General features: G+C 40.2%; 1 protein-coding gene across 1 annotated transcript in view; it reads right to left on the reverse strand.

Moving 5' to 3' along the window:
* Positions 1-13,222: 13,222 nt before the first annotated feature.
* Positions 13,223-26,079, reverse strand: part of LOC124720221 (forkhead box protein D3-A-like) — a 183,959-nt gene continuing 171,102 nt past the window's right edge. The window contains exon 12 of the mRNA XM_047245543.1: positions 13,223-14,975. Coding sequence (XP_047101499.1) covers positions 14,899-14,975 — 77 coding nt within the window. The 3' untranslated portion in view covers positions 13,223-14,898. The remainder of the gene's footprint in view (positions 14,976-26,079) is intronic.

A 26,079-nucleotide genomic window follows, 5' to 3' on the forward strand; every position in this document is an offset into this window, starting at 1 on the left:
GGGTGCTCCAGAAGTATGACAAGATTTCATTTTCTACGCAGGGTGTTTCACAAAGTACAGCACGAATTCATTTAATGTACAGGATGTTTCCAAAAGTATGACACGATTTCAAAGTATGACACGTTTTCATCCTCTGTACAGGGTGGTTCGAAGAGTATGAAGCGATTTCATTTTCCATTTAGGGTGCTTCGAAAAGTATGAAGTGATTTCATTTACTTTACAGAGCATTATGAAAAGAATGATGCATTTTTCATATTCTGTAACCGTTAACGAGTGTTTCATCAAGTATCGCGCAATTTCATTCTCAGTTCTGGCTGTTTCGTAAACTGCTCACAATTCCGTTTAATGTACAGGGTGTTTCTAAAAATAATTTACAATTTCATTCTTTGTACAGGGTGTCTGGAAAAGTGTGAAACTATTTACTTTTGTGTGCAGGGTTTTTATACAAGGATGATGCGATCATATTCCCTGTCCTGGGTGTTTTTAAAAGTATAACACGATTTGCTCTCTGCACAGGCTGTTTCGAAACGTATGAAGAAGTTTCATTTTACGTCTAGGGTTTTTTTTTAAAGTTTTTAGCGATCTGATTTTGTGTGCAGGGTGTTTGGAAAAGTGTGATTTTTTTTTTTTTGGGGGGGGGGGGGCCTTTATTCTGTGTACAGGGTGTTCCAGAAGTATGACAAGATTTCATTTTTCCGTATAGGGTATTTCGAAAAGTACCAAGAGATTTCAGATTCCACAGACAGTATTTCAGAAAGTAAGAAGAGGTTTATTTTGTGTGTAGGGTGTTTGAAAAAGTATGATGTAATTTCATTTTCTGTCCAGGATATTTCGTAAAGTATGAAGTGGTTTCATTTTCCGTGTACAGTTTTTCGAGAATTGTGACGCGTTTTTCATTTTCTATACAAGGTGTTTCCAAAAGTATGATTAGACTTCATTCTCTGTGTGTGGTGTTTCCCAAGTAAACCTGTTTTCAATTTATGGTTCAAATGGCTCTGAGCACTATGGGACTCAACTGCTGAGGTCATTAGTCCCCTAGAACTTAGAACTAGTTAAACCTAACTAACTTAAGGACATCACAAACATCCATGCCCGAGGCAGGATTCGAACCTGCGACCGTAGCGGTCTTGCGGTTCCAGACTGCAGCGCCTTTAACCGCACGGCCACTTCGGCCGGCTTTTCAATTTATGTACAGTATATTATCTTAAGTATGACCTGATTGTCATTTCCCTTGCAGTGTGTTTCAAAAGCTGTGACACAATTTAATTCTCTATACACGATGTTTTGAAAATAATGGACTGACCCGTTCCCTGCAAAATACAATGTGTTTCGAAAAGTATGAAGGTATTTCATTAATAATATAGCGTGTGTCTTAAAGAGTGGCCTAATTTCACTGAATAACTTTTGATAATGTAGGCACATTACATTAAAATAGGGACCTAAGAAAATATGCTCTAGTGACTGAAGTTTTGTCATTCTTGCGTTCTATTTGCTCACTCCTTACAGTAAAGATGACAATGCAAGAGATAGAAACTACAGGCAGGCTAAAAAATTGTGGAACATCTTTATACTTTAAAATGAATTTACTGAAAATCGTGTGCAACGTCTTTGCCAGAGAGCTGCCAAGGAAAGAATCAAATCTGGTGCAACAGCGCAATGAATTTTATGTATAGCAAGTTGCCAAACGTGTGACTCTCTTTCAAACAGTCACTTTTCTTAAGAAAGTCATTTTAAAAAAAATTGTACAAACTGTTTGAGTTTTTGATTCTTTGTCTTTGTCCTTCCTCGTCGATGCTTTATTCTACGGCCTTTTTTCGCTATGGACACTTTTAATTGGAATGTGGACGGTTCAGGTCAGATACGCCTACATAATGGATTTTATCTGGAGGGCGTTTGAAGATGTGTAACTATTTCCAATGAATTATTTTTGTAGATGAAGGCAGGTTACAGAAACCAGGACTTAAGAAATTTGCAAAATAGATCTGAAACTTCGTCATTCGTACATTCTTTTCACACAACCCCTGCTGTAAAGATGAAATGCGATGAAGTGCTCATCATTGAGAACAAGGTTAGCTACTAAAACATAGCCCACTTTTTCCAAAGATTGTTTCATAGTGTGAGGCCTGATTACAAACAAAATTTTTCAGTTATGAATGCTACTACAGAACCGCTTTTGAAGATGAAATGTGAAGGAGCTTCCATCCATATTGTTAACGTGTACTTTGTATGAACACTATCAGATCCGCCTCTATAGGGAGGCTGAAAGTGCGTGGTTTGGTTTCAGATAATAGTTTTCCTTAGGAAAATCGAAAATCAATTAATTTTGAAGAAATTGCGTAAGATTTTGGTATATAGTCACACATACATAAATTCCATGGTGTCGCTATAGGCACCGTTATGTAGAAATGAAACTTGCGCATTGAATGCATTAGCACATGAAGCAATCCTTGTAGAAACAAATTTATTTCCAGACGATCATGACGCTATACGTAGAGACGAAACACTCTAACAATGTTTACGTTTTAAATTAAGATTTCTGAGTAACAGCTGTGCAAATAATTCGCGATATCTCACTGTGAAGTAATTCGAAAATGGAAAAAGATGTACTGTAATGCAGGACGCAAATGAATATCCACAACAACTGAACAACTCTTTCATGGAGTTATTTAAAACGACAGACATGTTGAAAAAATGTGGAACGTCTTCATACTTTACTGAAATTCGTGTGCAACGTCTTTGGCAACACGGAAATAGAAATACGTATATGTTAATATCCAAGTAGTGACAAATTTCCATATAATGTTACATTTTTTATTGCGCAAAAAACGTTTCTTACGCTGCGGGTAGAGATGAAAACAATCGGACCTTTTCAAAATTTTACGCTGAAATTTCGAAATTTACAGCAACGGCATCAAGGTTCATACGAAATTTCGCAGTACCGTGTCTGTATGACGTGGTTTGAAAAAAAAAATGTAGAGCAAAAACACTAGCAAATAATACACATTTTACATCCAGTTACAGACAGAAGTTGAATCAAGACGATCAGATAACGAAATTTGCTACCAGATGTCTACTTTGCTGTTCACCTTGAAGATAAGAATAACTATTTCTCGGTTTTGCAACTAAATTTTATCGTTTTCTTTATCCAGACGTATTTCATCTGCTGGGGATTGTTTTATGTGCCTGAAGTGACCTAAAAAGAAATGAAAGCAATAATTCTTTGTGGAACTATATGTATTTTGTTCTGTGATTTTTAGAGTACCAGCGCTTTTGTTGCATATGGGAGACATGGAAGTGAGTTTTGAATGCACATTGTTTACTTATACATAATATTAAGTTAACCTAGAACTACCGACACTGAACATTTTGCATCTCACAATAAAATACGTATTCAGCCTGGGCATATTGTCTTACGGAAACACAATAACCGTTTTGCATTTTTTTTATTGTATGTTTCTGACTCCAATGTTATCATGCAACTTTGTGCTTGTTCTGTCTGTATTTGAGGATGCACTGCTTTGAATCTCGACTCATCTGCTGCTTCGAACAATAAGAGCGTCGCATCCATTATGTTTTTTCACGTCAGCGCGAAACGTCTGAGAGGGTCTCTGTTACATTCTACAACGTTATTGAATAAAAAGTTCTCGGGCTTTCAGCCGCATCAAGTAATTAAAATTGCAATTAATCGAGGCGGTTTGAAATCGGAGAACTTTTTATTCAGTGTTACCGCCGCCAACCTCTGTGTTCTTACATTACAGTATTATTGTTTTTAGTAAAGTAAGTCGTCTTTAATACAGTCCACTCTTGCCAAACGAATTTCTCGATTAATTGAACTATTTGTCCGCTCTTCTGAGAAACCCTCGATGAGTCAAGAAAAAATACACTCAGTTAATCCAAACTTCAGCCATGACAGACCACACTAAAACTCTCTATGGCTCTAAATTGCAGGCTATCTATCTCTCGCTAATTCGGTTTGTTTCCGTAATATTGTATATGTGTTTTCTCAAGTTCTTGCACTAAAAGAGATTTTTTTCGTTGTTCTCTAGTCACATAATTTTCACAGAGCATTGGAAAATTACGCGTAAACTGCGTTGTAACGGCAACTGGGAAAGAATGGCTGAGAATATTAACAAATACGAACGTCCACGTGTTAGACTTAATTCCAGTGACAACAACTGTACAAATATGTAGACGACATTTTGCGTCATCCTGTCTATTCGATGGGATCATAGGACGAGAGAAGTGTTTTATACTGCTGTATTACTTCAAATCGATGTACACTTGTTTACGTTCGCTACAAGCATTAGTATTATGTACTGTGCGCAAAGTTTTTCTTTGCTCTTTGGACATATTAAAAAATTTAAATAATTTCAAACTCTGCGTGCTGTCATCACGATTTTCTTTGATTTGTTCAATGTACGGCGGTTTTTGGGAAATGAATGCGTTTTTTCGTGTATTGTGGCACTTAACGCGTGATGTTTTAGATGTGCGAGGTGCTTCATTATTCTGTTGGCTACAGACAGTACCATAAAGTTTACCCGGAATTAATGTAATTTCTAATGTGTATACTGTCCATGTGATATCGTATATGTGTAGTTACTCACTTCTCTGGCTAAATGCTTAATGCCAAAGGCCAATAAATTATATATATAAAATTTTCTGTTGGCTTTACTTTAGTATATAAACACGCGCAATTTTTTTAATTTATGGTGGAGCTCTCTGTATAGTTAATGGCGAATTTAGAAAAAAAAATAGTTTTCTTGTAGTCCTATTACTCAGAAACTGGCATATATTAAACATGACTCACGTAATTTACGGTCCACGGCATACGCTGAAAATAGAATAATACGATACCAACAGTTACAAAGATATTTTACTTACAGTCAACAGAGATAACGCTACAGATCGGCCACAGAGTATGCGTACTGGTCTTTAGTGCAGAGGGTATTTTTTCCATATGTAATATAAACCATTATTTGGTTATATATTGGTCAGAAAGTGTGAAAGTAAAGGCCTAGCGATTGCTGCTCGTCGAAATCGAATCTTGAATCCCAACATTTGATCAAGGCAAAACTAAATGTAGAACCCATTGCAATTATAATTGAAAAATACAGACTGAACTGGAAAGACCTTGTCCAGCGCATGTCTAATAATAGGATAATTAAAACTGCAGTATTATATAACCCAACAGAAAAGGGAAACGTTCGACTTCCCTTATGGCGTGAACTATTCTGAGACAAATCGGCCAGCAGGCTTAATTCTTGAAGCCAATGTTAATGATTTGTTACAAAGATACTCATTTCTATGTTTCACAATTTTATTTTCTTATTTAAGAATGCATTTCTGCAGCTGTTTCTACAGTATCCTCAAATAAACCAATACAACAGTTATACATAGAATAAAGTGCCTTTCTAATTTATATATAAACTTTTTTTTTTGGAAAAAGCATTGATTTGTGACAACAGCTGTACAGTTTTATTTATTCTGTACAGGTTTCGTAGATTGCTGTCTTCTTTACAGGAGATACTGCAAGGTACATAACAGGATAATATAAGTATGCTATTTCCTACAGTCTTACGACATGAAAGTAGTGCAAACGTTTCCAAGCGTCGGATACTTACATAATGTACAATACTGCAACGTCAAGTATAACGTGCGAGGAATCATCAAAATATTTGTTTCACTGAATTTCCATTGTAGTAGATTTAGACAATTGAAGCGCAATAGCATGTACGCACTTGATCTAAATATCAAGTAACCACCACAAGCTCAGTCAGAGCATGATCTATCCAAGAATACACTACTTCGTCGATATATAGTACACAGGCCATACACAATACAGCGCAAAGATAACATTAGAATATTCAAAATAGGATGGCATCTGTTAATAGTGGTCACAAGGGCACGTTACCCAAAAACGTACGTCACATTTGCATAAAAAACCAAATGAGCCCTCAACATAGGTGTTTTTCACTGCCACACTGGAGGAATCTACAGTAATCAAATAATCCATACGCATCGTGTGTTTACTATGTCACACAGCACTGTGCAGAAATTACATTTTTGCGTAATGTCACCGCTACTAAAAGACGATCGCATAACTTGAATGTTTATCTACTTCATTTGTGATAAAAGAAACACCGAAGTAGCTTCACCGGTAAGGTATAACATCAGCCTGATGTTCTTTGATGAACATGTAATGTCTTCTCCATTTAATATTTTAATTTTATCTTTGGACTGTATTATGACCTGTGTACTGTATATCGACGAAATAGTGTCATATTGTATCGATCGTGCTCTGACTGAGCTTGCAGTGGTTACTGGATGTTAAGAGTAAGTGTATATATACTGTCACACTTGTCTTGTATAAATATACTGCCATGGAAATTCAGTGAAACAATTATTGTGATAATTCGTCACATGTTACATCCGATGTTGCCATATTTGACAGCGATGTGTTTTTGACAAATTGATGTACAGTACCCGCTGTTTCGAAAATTTTTGCACCTGCTCACATGTTGTAAGAGTGTAAGAAATCTCATACTTGTATTATCGTGTTTTGCGCCTTGCAGTATCTCCTGTGAAAAAGGTAGCCGGTAGAGAATAAATGAAACTGTAAAGTGTTGGGACAAAAAATGATTTTTTTCCAAATGTTTATTGGCTGTAGATAACCAATGGAAGAAAGTTTTATTAATACATATACAGATAATGAATCAGTTTACAGATAAAAAAATACCCACTCTACGAAAGAGTAGTTATCTCTGTTGACTGTATGTAACTTTGTTATTGTGCGTTTCTCTTACCAACGTGTATTGTATCAAAACTTTTTGCACCTGCTCACAAGTTGTAAGATTGTAAGGAATCTCACACTTGTGTTATCCTATTTTGCATCTTGCAGTATCTCCTGTGAAGAAAGTAGCCAGACCGAAATCGGCAGAGAATAAATGAAACTGTACTGTGTAGGGGCAAAAAATGATTTTTTTTGCCAAATGTTTACTGGCTGTAGATAACCACTCGAAGAAAGTTTTATTAATACATATACAGATAATGAATCAGTTTACAGATTAAAAAAAAAAAAAAAAACACCCACTGTACGAAAGAGGAGTTATCTCTGTTGACTGTATGTAACTTATCCATGTAACTTTGTTATTGTGCGTTTCTGTTTCCAACGTGTATTGTGCACTGTAAATTACGTGTCATGTATAATATGAGTGAGTTTCTGAATAACAAGACTACAAGGAAACTGCAAGTGAAATGCTTTTTTTTCATGTTCGCCATTAACTACTCATAAAGATCGATCATTAATTACGAAATTGCGCCTGTTTATATGCAACAATAGAGACAACAGAATATTGCAGCACCTCATGCACTGAAAACATCAATGCTAAAATACACGGATGACGCACTTCAGAAAGGGAGTCATTTATCAATAAGACGTGGAGTACTGTGAACCAACAAATATATAACAGATTGTTAATATAAAACGTAAAAGTATTTCTTGTAGACAGTTCCTTCTGTTCCATAGAAGAATATTTATTTAAAAACTGAAAGGCTCAAAAAACAAAAAATGTGTTGTTGTAGAAGGGTTGGAAAACATCGTTCAAATAATCTATGGAATGTGTAACTAACTAACATTTCAATCTCGGTTACAAAATTATAACTTTTTGAGAAAGTCTGTTTTCGTATACGAGTGCGTTCACGACTGAAGATAGTCGTCTTCTGACTAAGGCCGATTTGTCGGCTCCGCCGAGAAAGCTGTTCCAGTTAGCTACCGCGCCGAATGGAACAATTCATTAGTGTTTCGTCGTTGTCTTTTTTTTCAGACGTTCGTACATTGGAACACAACAGGGCCAGAAACAATCGAGCAATATCTAAGTTTCAGATTGAACTTTCACGAAACTCCTAGGAAACATGTCAGCGATATGGCGCATTCCCGCGCTAAGCCACTAAAGCGTCGTATTTATCACGAAAACATGGCGCTCGCCTCTTCAAAGCGGCTAGTGGGTAGACGCTCATTTGTCTTTGCCTCCGCTCTGCCACCTGTCGGGCCATACGTCAACTAGCAGCACCGCCCGAAGCCAAGCCGTTGCGGGTCGGCCGTTTCTTTCTTTTGCTCCCTCTATATCTCTTTTTCTCCTTCTCCCGCGCGTATTCCTCCTCGTTTTTCTTTCTCTCTCTCTCTTTTCAGGGTCCCGACGACAGCGCTGAGTGCTGCTGTTAGCCGGGCACGTCCCGGTTTAGCTAAACGACCGTAAAATTAGGGGGCGTGATGTGTTGGCGCGCGTGCAACCCGAAGCGGTCAATTAATACGCCTGTCGCAGGGGCTTTCAGGGCCGGCGTTTTTTTGCGCTCTCTCTCTCTCTCTCTCTCTCTCTCTCTCTCTCTCTCTGCTCCCTTCTTAGCGAGCCCCTTCCCGTGCCTAGCGAACAAGCGTGGCTCGTTTCCATTTCGCTGTGACTGCTACAATGCAACAACGTGAATTCGCGAAACGACATTATAAAACAGAAGCATAAGTAGACAGTCAAATTGGGCCTGCACAAAAAAAAAAGAGAGTGCTTGTGAAGTTGAATAGCAATCCGGCGTTGTACGTGGAGCAATAATAAAGTCTTAATTATCAGCTAGAAACAATAAAATCACACATTTTTTTTAACACCCATATTGCGCCATTATGGACTACCAGTCCATTTTCCCCTTGTTAGTCATTGCCTGGACATCAGTTTTAAAAAATCGCTTTTTAAGGTTAGAAAATTAACGAGCGCTGTTAAGTAGATAACATTTGCAGTTTATTAACACTGTCGCCTGTTGCGGAGTGTGTTGTATAGATTTGGGTGGAAAGGGAGAGCCTGTGGGAAATTATAGTAAAACATGGAAACCGAAATCACTTAATAAACTGCATCAAGAGTTTGTATAATGAAATATTATAGCTGACATCCCAAATAACTCAAGGATAAAGATTTTGATGAGCTGAGGTGTGCTACAAACATCTACTTTATCTCCTACTCTTTTCAATATTTGTCTAGAAATGCTATCATGAAATGGAAAGAATGGTGCCAAATGATATCACTATTAACCTGAATAAGTACATTAACACACTATTATATGCGAACAGCGTGGCAGTAATGGTAAATTCTGAAGACGAACTACAAAAATCAGTCCATCGTTCAAACGAGATTGGGAAGATCATAATTTTAAGATAGAAGCAAATAAAACTAAGATAATGGCATTTCATGGGAAGCAGTACTAAATAAAACCAGTGCAGATCAAATATTGAAATAAATTCAAAAGTTTAATTTCCTAGGGAGCTATATTACCTTTACTGAGGATAAGGATGTAGATATTAAATTAGAGGTATATCGGAATATGTGTCATACCATTAGTGGAACATTGAAAGATACATGAAGAGACACAAAAATGAAATTCTCTAAAGTGAGGCAGTACCTGCTCTACTGTATGGCAGCGAATGGTGGGTTATCGAGGGTACTAATCACATGAAAGCGCTAATATTAAATCCAATTAAAATTTGTTACAAAAATACGAAATGTGAAATAGAAGATAAGATACTTCATCTGTAACTAGAAACTGAACAGAATTACTGAGGCATGTAATTTTGTTTCTATTACTGATAAGGTCTCTCCTAAGTATGTATGAAATTCTAATTTACTTTCACCTGATCAGTAATCAAAAACAAAAAGTTGTTACTAATTCTATTAAACAACTGTGATTCAAGATTTGTTAATTAATATTTCTGTTTGTTAATAAGTATGCAGTTTGTATGAAAGGAAAAAAAAGACGGATGTTGCTGTTAGAAAGATTAGAACCAGTGACTACACAGTTACAGACTTTTACACCATGAACTCAGCTACCAACAACGGCGTTGTTTACTTCTATAGTTAACAGCACTTTGAAATCTTAGATCTTCAAGGGCAATTCTTTTGACAGTTTGTTTTTACTGCTTTAGCAGATTAATCTATGAAATGCAGGAGAAGAAGGATATCACCAAATAGAAATGTTATTGAACAAATATCCAATCATAATTTTTAATAAGAATAACATTTTTTTTTATTTTTAATTACTAATCGTTTAAAAATCCGAGTATTATGTTCAATTAAAATATGATGCAAAAACTGTGAAATGTCAAGTAGAAGGTAAAATACTGCAGTTGTTTCTAGAAACTGAACAGTATTACTGATGTATATAATTTCCTCAATTAACAATAAAGCCTTTTGTAATTTATTTTCATCTGATTAGTAACTAAAAATAAAAAGTTGTCTCTAATTATATTGAGAAACTATTACTCAAGAATTGTTAATTAACATTTATATTTGTTAATAAGTATGCAGTGTATATGAATGTAAATAGATAGTGAAATTATAATCATTGACTACATAGTTAGATTTTATGGTATGAATTCAGTTACGACAACTATGTTGTTTGGTTTTATAGTTAACAACAGTCAGAAATCTTCAAGTCTTCAAAGGCAATTCTTTCAAGTTTTTGCTGTTGATATATGTGTTTTTGTGTTGATTTGTGTGTGTGTGTGTGTGTGTGTGTGTGTGTGTGTGTGTGTGTGTGTGTGTGTGTGTACTTCATTAGAAAATTGATATCCAGGCATTGACCTTCAAATGCTATAAATATGAACAAAATCTTAGAGGATCTGTTAGTTTCTTTGAAAGAGATGATTAGTTTCGGATGTAATTGTTCATTTTCTAGGCACCACCTACGATTCAAATATACCACTAGTTCAAAAGTCAAATACATGAGTATACTAAAGTGTATAAATGGCTTTCTAGCATTGTGAACATTCAAATATCTGTGATTCACTACATCGGTCATTCTCATGTGAATAATGAAATAAGTCCATAGTATAACATCTACACTTTATGTTTTGAGCTGTTGCCAGTTGTCCACATTTGAACGTTCCATGTCCTTGATGCTCCTACTGTATACAGAAAAAGCTGTTAGTGAACTGTGGTTAGGACTATCAGACATGCACCATCTGCATGCAGTATAAATCCATCTTTTCCAGGTGATAAATGCTCTTGTGTTTTTTAAGCTGTGTGTTAATGCTTATTTTTGTAGCTTCTATCTGAACTTGAATGCATGTAGAAGTGATTTTATACACTCCTGATGTAGCAAGTACGAAAACAACTTTAACTGAAATGGAAGAGGACTAAAACTTGACAAGCTATGGGCCTCAGTGCTACATAAAGCAAACAGTGCAGACTCATCCCTGCTACACTACATGCTCCATAACACACGTCGGCATGACCCCGCAATCTGTAAAAATGACTCAGCCATTGCATGGAAACGTATTAACAATTTGGCCTGCTGACCTTAAGTTAAAAACATGCTATCAGAGTCTTTGTAGCATCTGGTGATGAGTCCATCCCACCTGTAACTGTTGAATTTTTAATTTATACATGCTCTACAGCAGAATTCTGGTCTCGAACCATTCTCAAGTACCATTAGTTGGCTGTTTGGTTTTTGAGTTGCACTGGGTGACTGCAATTAAAGTGCAGGTACTCACAGAGGTCCAATGTGGGCTATAATTATCGTATGGCAGTGAAACTTGGTAGATATTCTGACGTGTAACTGGTTTACACTGGAAAAAAATTAGTTCCCATTTTACCCACCATGTGCATATTGTACGCTGTACAGCACCTCATGATGTCTCCGGTGCTCATAGTGAATGAATTGTACAAGTGACTTTTGATAAGAACATCAACATTACGCTGTTCTCACTTGTTTCACCTTTTCTACCCATGTCCTGTTCCTAACCCATTACGTATGGAAACGCTTCTATTCGTCTTTCTTGCATTCATAAAGTCAGATTTACAACTGGTGGCAAAAATTGGAACTAATTTTTTCCAGTGTAAATTCACTTCCACATTAATACATTATATATCTACCAGGTTTCGCTGCCACAAGGTAATTACAGACCACACTGTACCTGTTCGAGTAGCTGCATTTTAATTATAGCCACCTAGTACATACAGCTGTTCATGTTGACCTTAAGCCTATATCTCAAGTGTGGCTATGTATTTTACTGTTATATGTAATTCTAGTCTAGTGACAAGTTACCATATCAATAATGCTAGCTCCAATGTTTGAACCATACATATGATGTCTGTTCTCAAAACTGCTACATTACATCACAATCTGTATGTATAACACATAGAACAAACCATTGCTGCAACATCACAGAATTTTAATTACAAAACAGACAATGTATCACTCTTCAGAATGGTCAAGGCCCAAAACTGTGCAGTACTACATAAATAAACAAAAATTCAACAGTTGCTGGTGTCGAGGGCTCACTTAAGATACATTACTTGGTTTAAGAATAAGACAGAAAGGAAATATAATCAATGGAGATGCAGTTCCTACATAATGAACAGGTGCTTTGATAGTTATTTTTGTTTATAATGATAATTTGAATTACTTTTCAGTCCTATTACACTTGTTTTCAGTGTTCTAGTTTATGCTGAACTCAAACTATGCGAGAACTGCACAGGAAAGAAACAGTCTAAGGTCAGACATGGATTAAATACCCAAAACCTTCAACATTAATGTATTACCCTACAAAAGTAATTAAAAATAGTTTTCTAGCCTAGGCAGATTTCAAAGGCTTTCGCCAAATAGGTAAATAGGAAACAAGTGGTGAAATACGTTATCACAGCGATGTAAGTATATGAAATGATGAAATCAACTTATAGTGTTTTCTTAGGAAGGGATAGAGTCTCGCTCTTAGAGTACATCGCATTAGCTTGTGATAAACTACACCTCTTAACATTTGTTTTTTCGTTTGGTTAACTGCAAACGATGTCACATTGCAGCATGAGCCAACAGTCTTGAAACGATTTTGCAGAACGAACATGTTAAGAGCAAGTTTGTAAGTGGTCTATCCAGTTGTAATAAGGCTTATGAAGCTGACTATACTGATGATTTTTACTTGTTAAGTGACAGAGCACTCTACTATGGAAGATAGTATCTCTTATGGAAGAGAGTATCCTTAATAGATTGTTGGAAAATTGCACACTTAATTGTGTGGTTACATTCTTTATGCAAATTAGAACAAAAACACTGCCACTGAGAATTCATTTCTTGTGAAAAATAATACTTATTTATGTCTCAGTTTAACGAAAGTGCTCCTGAACATACAATACTTCTAAAACGATTCATAAATAAACTTTACTCAGCCACTCTGAAACTGTCTGCTGAAGATAATGCCAACTCATGTAATTTAAGAATTCTGTATTGGAGTAGCATTCATTTTTATCATTTCTGTAAAAAATCTAATATTTCGGAATTTTATTATTTTCTGTATTTTATTGGAAAGAATTACTGCCTGATGTATTTCCTGACGAAGAAGAAAATTGTATGTAAGTTTTTTCCATTAATTCTTGTTATGTTTAAGTCTTATCAGACATTTTTTGAAAAGTCTAGTTGTTAACAGCATATTTATTTGTGCTCATATGCAAGTAACGCATCCATCGTGTATGAGACAGTCGTCTCCAAACTCTTAGAGTCTGTTATCAAACATATCTTGGAAAATCTAATGACTGAGAGCTCAGTTGTTTGCTTTTCTATGGAAATAATGTCTCCCTCCCAGGATGAAACATTGGTCTTGAAACTCATTGCATTTGTCTTTTTGTAAAGTTTGTATATATTATGAGACACATCTTTGGAAAAATTGATTGTTGATACCTTACATATTTTGGCTTTTATGCAAATAACATATCCATGAGAACCAAACACTGATCTTAAGCTCTTTCGACTATTTCTACATGGAGGAATCTACTAACACGTATTTCTTGGAAAATTTAACAATTAACAACTTAGTTGTCTGTTGTGTGTTTTCCTCCAAGGATAAAACATTGGTGAGGTTAGGATTATGAGAAATTTCTCGGAAAATTTAATAGCCTAGGTGTCTGTGGTCCTGTTGTAGATAATGCACTCACTGAGACTGAAACAGTGTTTATAGAATTCTTTTTAATAATTTACTGTCAGACTCTTGGAACATTTAATAATTAATATGATTCTTGTGTCACTATGGAAATAATGCATCCCTGATGATGAAATGCGGTGTCAAAACTCTTGCAGAATAAACAGGTAGACACAAAGGTCGTACTGCTGTTGAAATTTCTTAGTGATAATGTTTTATATCAAGTTCATCTCATGTCACCTGTGATTTAGTGCATAGTGACAAGAATGTTCTTGTCCCTAACTGACAATATATGTGTAGTTTATTTTTACTATACAGTGTCCTACTCATATATGAAATGGCACATTTAAAGAGTGCGGAAAGAAAAAATGCAAGTGCGCGAATTACCATTTCATTTGCTACAGACGGCTATAACAGCAAAAGTGATATGTGTGTTCTTTGCTACGTATCTTTTGTAGCCAGCCTATTAGCCTGAAACATCTCTTCGCAGTGACAGACGAAGGCTCTCATAAGAGAACTGCAGACTAAGAATGGCTAGCATATTCGTTTGGTCAGCTCAGCACCTGACTGAATTTGAAATTTTCTACTTCAGGTATCTGTGATTGCAAACACGGATCTGTTTGGGAAGTAGAAAATTACATGAACAAGTACGGAAAGCAACATTTGGAGAGAACGATTGTCACCGCCGCACAGAACTGGAGGATGTGCCGTCCATGTCAGCGTGTCCTCTTCTCTCCCTCTCACACTTTTCCTCTGTGGCAGAGTAATTTTTCGTGACTGCGCTGCAGACTCGACAGAGCGACACGTGCGCAGCCCTAGCGGCAGTCGTCGGAAGCTGGCTGCTTCGCCAGTGTGCGCCATCTTGTCTCGCCTTCCTCAGTGCGCCATCAGGGTGGGCAGCTGGCGCTACTTGCCCCGGGCGATACAGACGCGGCCGTAGACGGGTCCCACGCTCACATGTAGCATTTGGGCCTCGCTGATGTGAAGTCGAAGGATATCGTGGCAGCTGGCTCCTCTTTCAAGGTAACCCCTGAAACAACACCAAAGTGGTGCATTACAGTCTACTTATGCACTCTTAAATGTTTACACTTTTACATAATACTCCATGCTAACACTATAGACCTGTCTTAACCACAAGTAACAGTTATTGAATTACTTCCCTTTACATATTCTGACCACCAGACATTTTCAAAGGACTACACTTTGAGAAACATAAGTAGGTACCTGCATAATTCTCTACTGATACTTTACCGAATGAGGTGGTGCAGTGGTTAGGCCGGTATTACACTATCAAATTTCTTTGTCAAAGATTTGATCAAAGATGTGATCAAATATTCCATGAAATATATTTGACAAAGATTTTTGACATAGCGCTAGAAGGGGTATTACACTGTCATCATATTTTTCATCAAAGATCAAGATGGCTGACAACAACAACTTGTTATTAACCGCAGCAGTTGCATGTACCACAACTGCACTGTGTGCACATGCAGAAGAGAAGCGGGGGGGCAGGGGGGGAGGAAACATACCTGGGTGATGCCGTGGGTTTTACAACGACACGATAAAAGCATTCAACAAAACTTGTTACGTGAGCTTATAGTGGAGGACGTTAAGTCGTATATCAATTACTTAGGAATGGATGAGCATACATTCCTGTATGTGCTCAGTGAAGTGTATCGTCATATCACAAATCACAATATTCACTTAAGAACTGCTACATCTGCAGAAGACAGGCTCACTGTAACACTCCGATTGCTTGCTACAGGGGAGGGTTAGGTTACGTTAGGTTATGTCAGGTCTCCAATCTTCGTAATCTATTTCTGTATTTAGGTTGCCTCACATTGTAAAGCGCCTCATCAGCTTCATACACCTCTATTAATGTTGTAGTTGTCGGCACACACCAATTGTATTTACCGGCAATGATTATAAAAACACTACAGACAACAGAATGCAGCGATGCTAGCGCTCCATGTGGTAACATGTCACACTGCAGTGAACAGAAGACAAGTGACTTCTTTGATCAAATCTACAGCGAGGCCCTAGATTTGATCAATATTGGACGACATTTGACAAAGTTCCCTATTGCAGCATCAAATATCTTTGACAAAGATACTGGACAAAGATATTTGACAAAGAAATTTGATAGTGTAATACTGACCTTAGCACACTGGACTCACATTTGGGAGGACTACGGTTCAATCCCGTGTCCGGCCACCCTGATTTAGGTTTTCTGTGATTTCCCTAAATTGCTCCAGGCAAATGCTGGGAAGGTTCCTTTGAAAGGGCACAGCCAACTTCCTTCCCCATCTTTCCCTCATCCAGTGAGACCGATGACCTTGCTGTCTGGTCTCATCCCCCAGACAACCCCCAACCCCAACTCTACCGATACTTTATGACTGTCTCCAGTAGAAAAGCAGTGTACAAAGCAATGTTTGGGAGTTATTCTATATTTGTATGGACCAACTGGAGTATAAAATCAACGTTCAAACGTGTCCTGCCACAACTGGCAGATGGTGGCACTCCCAGTGGAAGGTGCATAAAGCATATTGGGGGAGGTGGGGATGCAGAAAACAGTGCAGTCTTTGTAACAATGTAGGAATAAAGGGATTTATCTGACGTCCAAAGGGGCACGATCATTGGCCTACAGGCCAAGGTTTGAAGCATTTCCGAAATGGCTAAGTTTGTAAACTGCCATGATTAAAGTATACTGTGCATGGCAAAATGGCACTATCCAAAATAGGCGCCGAGGCCAAGATAGCAAGATACCAAAAGTGACAGGAAAACTGAATAAGCATGGTGAGTGGTGGTGACAGTAGCCTGACTCCACTGTGAAATTGCGGTCAACAGTCTCCACGTATTGCCATCAGATGCTGACCTCGCTGTACAGGTATGCACCCAATGTCAATTGTGTGGAGACCTCCAACTGCAGTTTGCAGCCTGGTCCTGCACTACCACCGCCACCATCACCACCACCACCACCACCACTGGCCACTTCGGTGACTTCATGGTTAATGGTTAGCAACAAAAGTGGAGAGATGGAGCAGAATGTACACAGCATGGCAATGTGAGCAGAGTAGCCATGTGTTTGCCAAAATATCGTGGAGAACTCACAACATGACCTGAGCGGAGACCTGAGAATTTTACAAGGCCTTTGTAAGGAGAATTCATATCCTCCATATACAAGGTGCATTCAAGTTCTAAGGCCTCCGATTTTTTTTCTCTGGGCTGGAAAGAGATAGAAACATGCGCATTGTTTTAAAATGAGGCTGCGTTCATTGTCAATATGTCCCAGAGATGGCAGCACCGTACGGCAGATGGAATTTTACCGCCAGTGGCGAGAATGAGAACTGTTTTAAATACTTAAAATGGCGACGTTTTCCTTACTTGAACAGCGTGCAATCATTCGTTTTCTGAATTTGAAATTCATCGAGAGTTGAAGGAGACACGTGGTGACGGAGTTACGGACGTGTCGAAAGTGCGTTCGTGGGTGCGACAGTTTAATGAAGGCAGAGCATCGTGTGACAACAAACCGAAACAACCTCGGGCTCGCACAAGCCGATCTTACGACACGATCGAGAAAGTGGAGAGAATTGTTTTGGGGGATCGCCGAATGACTGTTAAACAGATCGCCTCCAGAGTTGGCATTTCTGTGGGTTCTGTGCACACAATCCTGCATGATGACCTGAAAATGCGAAAAGTGTCATCCAGGTGGGTGCCACGAATGCTGACGGCTGACCACACGGCTGCCCGTGTGGCATGTTGCCGAGCAATGACGGCACGAATGGGACTTTCTTTTCGTCGGTTGTGACAATGGACGAGACGTGGATGCCATTTTTAAATCCAGAAACAAAGCGCCAGTCAGCTCAATGGAAGGACACAGATTCACTGCCACCAAAAACATTTCGGGTAACCGCCAGTGCTGAAAAAATAATGGTGTCCATGTTCTGGGACACCGAGGGCGTAATCCTTACCCATTGCGTTCCAAAGGGCACTACGGTAACAGGTGCATCCTACGAAAATGTTTTGAAGAACAAATTCCTTCCTGCACTGCAACAAAAACGTCCGGGAAGGGCTGCGCGTGTGCTGTTTCACCGAGACAACGCACCCGCTCCCTACTCACCTGACCTGGCTCCTAGTGACTTTTGGCTTTTTCCAACAATGAAAGACACTCTCCGTGGCCGCACATTCACCAGCCGTGCTGCTATTGCCTCAGCGATTTTCCAGTGGGCAAAACAGACTCCTAAAGAAGCCTTCGCCGCTGCCACGGAATCATGGCGTCAGTGTTGTGAAAAATGTGTACGTCTGCAGGGCGATTACGTCGAGAAGTAACGCCAGTTTCATCGTTTTCGGGTGAGTAGTTAATTAGAAAAAAAATCGGAGGCCTTAGAACTTGAATGCACCTCGTACAGTAGTAAACAACAATACACAACATTTGCAGTCTATAACAGACATATCAGATTTAGGCAACATATACCAGTAACACACTGCCCAGCCACTGCGACCACTTGTCAAAAGCCCGAATAACCACCTTCTGTGTAGAGACTGCTGGGAGGCACGCAGGAAGTGAGTGAGTGAGGTTCTGGAGGATACTGGGAGGAATCACCTCCAGTGCCATGCCAGCTACGCGAAGTTTCTCAGTTGAGAACCCACTGTGCAAACAGCGCAATTCACGTGGTCCCATAGATTTTCGATTGGGTTTAATTCCGAGGATTTGGGTGGCCAGGGAAGTATGGTAAACTCACTCTGGCGCTGTTCAAACACACATGTGCATTGTGAGCTGTGTGACAAATTGCAGTATCGTGCTGCAAGATGCTGAGGTGCTGAGGAAAAACAGACTACATGTAGGGGTGGACTGGGTCCCAAGCAGAGAAGCATTCTTGTGTTGATCCATTGCGCCTTCCACAATGATGAGACCACCCAGGGAACGGCACGAAAATATTCCCAAAATTATGAAACTCCCTCCTCCGGTCTGGATGCGCCCAATGATTGTTGCAGGGTGTTTGCATTCAGATGTTTCTAGCCATACACGCCAATGGCCATCTGTGTGATGGAGCCAAAAACGCGATTCATCTGAAAAGCCCACCTGTCACCACTCAGTTGTGGCTCTAGCGTGCAAATTGCAGTGTTCATCGCCAAAGAGTAGCAGTTAGAACTGGTGCACGAATGAGGTGACTGCTGTGGAGGCTCATACACAACAACAGTCGCTGAACGGCCATTGAGGATACACTGTTTGTAGGTCCTCAGTTTACCAGTTGCCCAATGTTGCACATCTATTCCCCCATACACATCCTCGCAGCCACTGTTCGCTCTTGTCATCTACGGACTACGGTGCACCGACAGATCCCTTGGTGCCAGTTTTGGATAGTGCCATTTTACCACGCACAGTGTACTTTAGCCACGGCAGCATGCGAGCAGTTTAAAAACTTGGCCATTTCGGAAATGCTTCAAATCTTGGCCGGTAGGCCAATGATCGTTCCCCTTTGGATGTCAGATAAATCCCTTTATTTCTACATTATTACAAAGACTGCACTGTTTTCTGCATCCCCGCCTCCCCCAATATGGTTTATGCATATTCCACTGGGATTGCCACCATCTGCCGTCTGTGAGTGGTTATTGGACGTTGATGTCGACATTCATGTGAGTGGACAGTTTGATGTTATATACTCATAACTGTGGAAAACAGTACAGGTTCGAATGTTGATTTTATACTCCAGTTGGTCCATACAAATATAGAATAACTCCCAAACTTTGCTTTATATACTGCTTTCATACTGAAGCAGCGGCTATACTAGGATTCGTCTACCGGTACTAATGCTGAAGGTATTGGTGGCGTGCTGATCACAACAGATGACTCTTGGCACTGCCTTGCAGGCAACAACTGGAACAGTTCTCAGGCCTGGTCTTTACGTTTTACTTTACTATTCCTAATAAATGTACCAGTCTAGAAAGTAACAGTATCGCTAAGCATAAAGACATATATACAATGACGGGAAGTATATAAGTGTAACATAAAATTCATATGAATGGTTATTTTTTGTTTGCAGTTGAAATGTTTGGTTGATTTGGGGGGGGGGGGGGGACCAATCAACAAGGTCATCGGTCAGCTCAGATTAGGGAAGAATAGGAAAGGAACTCGACTGTGCCCTTTTGAAGGAAACATCCAAGCATTTGCCTGAAGCGATGTAAGGAAATCGCAGAAAATCTAAATGAGGACGGCCAGATGTCTGAAATAGTTCACGACATAATTCTATAATACACACATTGTAAGCTAAATAAGCTGTTTTCTGTTAAAACTAAACTGAGCTCCCCCCAGACAGCCATGAAAGCTCAGCGGTACCGACCAGCCGCCGTGTCATCCTCAACCCACAGGTGTCACGAGATGCGGATGTGGAGGGGCATGTGGCCAGCACACCGCTCTCCCGGCCGTATGTCAGTTTACGAGACCGGAGCCGCTACTTCTCAATCGAGTAGCGGCTCAGTTTCCCTCACAAGAGTTGAGTTCACCCCGCTTTCCAACAGCACTCGGCACACCGGATGGTCACCCAGCCGAGTGCTAGCCCAGCCTGACAGTGCTTAACTTAGCTGATCTGATGGGAACTGGTGTTACCTCTGCAGCAAGGCCATTGGCGTGGTTTGTTAAAGGGAAAATGGTGTTCTTCATTACAACATGGCCTGAAGACAATATTTGGATGACTTTACACAGGCTAGATGATAATCGGAAACTGGAAGAAAGAGGAAGTGTGACGAGTGTAACCCAGGGGTTTGGTGTAGAGAGTTAAATGAGTGTAAGTGCAAATATTTCTGTTGATGACTCAAGACAGTGTATTGAATAATATTACTGTTGTGGTTGGCAGGAGAACCAACACCGTGTTACTAGGGGAAGCCGAAAGGCACGCGTTTTAGCTCAGCAGGCTGGCGTGAGGTCTGGAACAGGACAAGGAAATTAGACTTTAGCAAAAAACCTACGTAGCTGCTGGAATACTTAACTTTAATCCATTAATGGTGAACGTCGCTCTTGACGGTACATTATTCACAGTATCAATAGTAACTGGTAATGGCGCCTTGCTAGGTCGTAGCAAATGTGGTAGCTGAAGGCTGTGCTAACTATCGTCTCGGCAAATGAGAGCGTATTTGTCAGTGAACCATCGCTAGCAAAGTCGGCTGTACAACTGGGGCGAGTGCTAGGAAGTCTCTCTAGACTAGACCTGCCGTGTGGCGGCGCTCGGTCTGCAATCACTGATAGTGGCGACACGCGTGTCCGACGTATACTAGCGGATCGCGGCCGATTTAAAGGCTACCACCTAGCAAGTGTGGTGTCACCACAATTACATCAGTATTTACATCATTTGCACACTAATAATTCATTCATGTTCAGAAAGAAAGAACACCTTGAAGGACTAGAGATAGGACGTTCATATTCCTGGACATGTACAATAGTATGTTGTGCAGGAGCGATTAGCATTTGGACCACGTCGGCCCACAGGTCCATATCGATATTGCAGCGCAATACCACCTGCCAGTAAAATGTGCTGGCAGCTCTCGTGGTTGATATAAACTGAAGGTAATGGATCAGTGTTACCTGAGCAGACATGCAGGATGCCTCACAAATGCATACTTGAACCATATTGTCAAATAAATGAGTGCATTATGGCATAACAGCCGGCCAGAATGGGCGAGCAGTTTTAGGCGCTACAGACTGGAACCGCGCGACCGCTACGGTCGCAGGTTCGAATCCTGCCTCGGGCATGGATGTGTGTGATGTCCTTAGGTTAGTTAGGTTGTAATAGTTCTAAGTTCTAGGGGACTGCTGACCTCAGAAGTTAAGTCCCATAGTGCTCAGAGCCATTTGAAACATTGGCATAACAGAATGTGATGCATCCATCTGGGAAATTGGTGGTCGCATAGGAACAAGCGTTTCGGCAGTGCAATGAGTGTGTACAGAATGGTTCACGGAAGGCTGTAGAACACATTTCAATAACCGGGCAACCCCTCAAAAAAATCTATACCTCACCCGAATCGCATTGCAAGACAAATCTGAGTCCTCCTTCACTATGGTGCAACAGTGGAACACATTGTACAATATCAAGAGCGACAGTCCGCTGTTTATTATGGGATGGGTTTTGTGCACGTTGTCTATTTCTCCATCTAACTTTGACGAATGTACAGAAACATGCTGGATAGTGTATGGAAAAATATCGCTTGGGATGGATACTGTTTTTTGACGAATCCAGGTTCTGTTTGAAACTTTCTGGCAGATTAAAACTGTGTGCCGGACCGAGACTCGAACTCGGGACCTTTGCCTTTCGCGGGCAAGTGCTCTATGCAAAAGGCAAAGGTCCCGAGTTCGAGTCTCGGTCCGGCACACAGTTTTAATCTGCCAGAAAGTTTCATATCAGCACACACTCTGTTGAAGAGTGAAAATTTCATTCAGGTTCTGTTTGCTTGAAAATGATGGCTGCATTTTGGTTCGCCACAGACAGGGGGAGTGGCATCACAGTGACTGGATTCGCACAAGACGTACGGCATCAATTCGAGGCCTTGTGGTGTGGGGTGCTAATTGGTAAAAACACAAATCACAGTTTGTGTGTGTCCAGGGCACTGTGAGCAGTGTGACCTACGTAAAGACATCCTGTGACCCGTAGCCGTACCCTTTCTGCACAGCAGCGCAGACACCATTTTTCAGCAAGATAATGCACGACTACCTGTTGCTGCATGAAGATGTGCCTTCTTGGTACCACAAGATGTCAGCCTTTTGCACTGGCCCGCCAGATCACCAAAATTGACGCCAATGGAAAATGTGTGGGTTATACTGACCCTACGACTTATCTTACAAAATAGATTAAGGAAAGGCAAACCTACGTATCTAGCGTTTGTAGACTTAGAGAAAGCTTTTCACAATGTTGACTGGAATACTCTCTTTCAAATTCTCAAGGTGGCAGAGGTAAAATACAAGGGGAAAGGCTATTTACAATTTGTACAGAAACCAGATGGCAGTTATAAGAGTCGAGGGACATGAAAAGGAAGCAGTGGTTGGGAAAGGAGTGAGACAGGGTTGTAGCCTCTCCTGGATGTCATTAAATCTGTATGTTGAGCAAGCAGTAAAGGAAACAAAAGAAAAATTCGGAGTAGGTATTAAAATTCATGGAGAAGAAGTAAAAACTTTGAGGTTCGCCGATGACATTGTAATTCTGTCAGAGACAGCAAAGGACTTGGAAGAGCAGTTCAATGGAATGGACAGTGTCTTGAAGAGCAGTTGAATGGAATGGACAGTGTCTTGAAAGGAGGATATAAGATGAACATCAACAAAAGCAAAACGAGGCTAATGGAATGTAGTCGAATTAAGTCGGGTGATGCTGAGGGAATTGGATTAGGAAATGAGGCACTTAAAGTAGTAAAGGAGTTTTGCTATTGGGGGAGCAAAATAACTGATGATGGTCGAAGTAGAGAGGGTATAAAATGTAGAATGGCAATGGCAAGGAAAGCGTTTCTGACGAAGAGAAATTTGTTAACATCGAATATTGATTTAAGTGTCAGGAAGTCGTTTCTGAAAGTATTTGTATGGAGTGTAGCTATGTATGGCAGTGAAACATGGACGATAAAAACTTTAGACAAAAAGAGAATAGAAGCTTTCGAAATGTGGTGCTACAGAAGAATGCTGAAGATTAGATGGGTAGATCACGTGACTAATGAGGAGGTATTGAATAGGATTGGGGAGAAGAGAAGTTTGTGGCACAGCTTTAGAAGAAGGGATTGGTTGGTAGGACATGTGTTGAGGCATCAAGGGATCACCAATTTAGTATTGAAGGGCAGCGTGGAGGGTAAAAATCGTAGAGGGAGACCAAGAGATGAATACACTAAGCAGATTCAGAAGGATGTAGGTTGCAGTAGGTACTGGGAGATGAAGAGGCTTGCACAGGATAGAGTAGCATGGAGAGCTGCATCAAACAAGTCTCGGGACTGAAGACCACAACAACAACAAGGTGAAATGATGGGTGGAGTGCTGTGTGGACCACCACAGGTGAACTTTGGAACCAGGTGAACTTTGGAACCAGGTGAACTTTGGAACCAGGTGAACTTTGGAACCAGGTGAACTTTGGAACCAGGTGAATGCAGCACATATGGATGTACCACAGGATGCCATTCACGCCTTATGTGCATCGATGCCATCATGCATGGTGGACCTTGTGCCTACTAGGCACCGAGGTGACTGAAATGCTAATCATTTCTGCAGAACACACTAATGTACATCCCCTGTGAATTCGAACGTCCTATCTGTAGTCGTTCAAGATGTTCTCTTTCTTCTGAACACGAATGTAATACAGGGTGGTTCAAAAAGAGCACCGGTTTTGACATATCAAGTAAGTATATATTTACAAAAAAAAAAGTATTTTCAACACTCGGACAGGCAGACAGACAAACAAAACGGTCCTACAAAGGTACCATTTTTACTGACTGACACAAGGAAATGTAGAAAGTAAAAAGAAAAAAGAAAAAGAAAAAGTCATGCAATTAAAGTTTCACGCGCAATTCCCATTTGTTACTACAACACTGGCGCTTTAAACTCTCCCTATGCAGAGTCTATTGAAAAAATCCTGGAACTTTGAAACTTCCTGGCAGATTAAAACTGTGTGCCGGACCGAGACTCGAACTCGGGACCTTTCCCTTTCGCGGGCAAGTTCTGCAAGGTTCGTGGGAGAGCTTCTGTGAAGTCTGGAAGATAAGAGACGACGTACTGGCGGAATTAAGGGTGTGAGGACAGGGTGTGAGTCGTGCTTGGGTAGCTCAGTTCGTAGAGCACTTGCCCGCGAAAGGCAAAGGTCCCGAGTTCGAGTCTCGGTCCGGCACGCAGTTTTAATCTGCCAGGAAGTTTCATATCAGCGCACACTCCGCTGTAGAGGGAAAATTTAATTCCCGGAACTTCGTACACAAAACTTTTCTAGGCTTATCTTTTGCCTTAGCATAAGATTTTGCTGGAAACCCAAGGAAATTCTGGTCTTACGTAAAATCGGTAAGCGAGTCGAAGGCTTCCATCCAGTCACTCACTGATCAGTCTGGCGTGGCAACAGAAGACAGCAAGACGAAAGCTGTAATTTTAAATTTAGCATTTGAGAAATCTTTCACGCAGGAGGATCGTACAAACATAACGCCGTTTGAGTCTCGCACAGATTCCCGTATGGAGGATATAGTGATAGACATCCCTGGGGTTGTGAAGCAGCTGAATGGGTTGAAAATAAATAAATCACCATGCCCTGATGGGATTCCGATTCGGTTTCACAGAGAATACTCCATTGGCTCCTTACTTAGCTTGCATTTATCGAGAATCTCTTGCCCAACGTAAAGTCCCGAGCGACTGGAAAAAAGCGCAGGTGACGCCTGTATATGAGAAGGGTAGAAGGACGGATCCTCAAAATTACAGACCAATATCCTTAACATCGGTTTGTTGCAGGATTCTCGAACATATTCTCAGTTCGAATATAATGAATTTCCTTGTGACAGAGAAGTTGTTGTCCACGCATCAGCACGGCTTTAGGAAGCATCGCTCCTGCGAAACGCAACTCGCCCTTTTTTCACACGATATCTTGCGAACCATGGATGAAGGGCATCACATGGATGACATATTCCTTGACTTCCGCAAAGCGTTTGACTCGTTGCCCCACTGCAGACTCCTAACTAAGGTACGAGCATATGGGATTGGTTCCCAAGTATGTGAGTGGCTCGAAGACTTCTTAAGTAATAGAACCCAGTACGTTGTCCTCGATGGTGAGTGTTCATCGGAGGTGAGGGTATCATCTGGAGTGGCCCAGTGAAGTGTGGGAGGTCCGCTATTGTTTTCTATATACATAAATGATCTTTTGGATAGGGTGGATAGCAATGTGCGGCTGTTTGCTGATGATGCTGTGGTGTACGGGAAGGTGTCGTCGTTGAGTGACTGTAGGAGGATACGAGATGACTTGGACAGGATTTGTGATTGGTGTAAACACTGGCAGCTAACTCTAAATATAGATAAATGTAAATTAATGCAGTTGAATAGCAAAAAGAATCCCGTAATGTTTGAATACTCCATTAGTAGTGTAGCGCGTGACACAGTCACGTCGATTAAGTATTTGGGCGTAACATTGCAGAGCGATATGAAG

The sequence above is a fragment of the Schistocerca piceifrons genome, chromosome 11, assembly GCF_021461385.2.
Source record: "Schistocerca piceifrons isolate TAMUIC-IGC-003096 chromosome 11, iqSchPice1.1, whole genome shotgun sequence".
In the NCBI taxonomy this organism is placed as follows: domain Eukaryota; kingdom Metazoa; phylum Arthropoda; class Insecta; order Orthoptera; family Acrididae; genus Schistocerca; species Schistocerca piceifrons.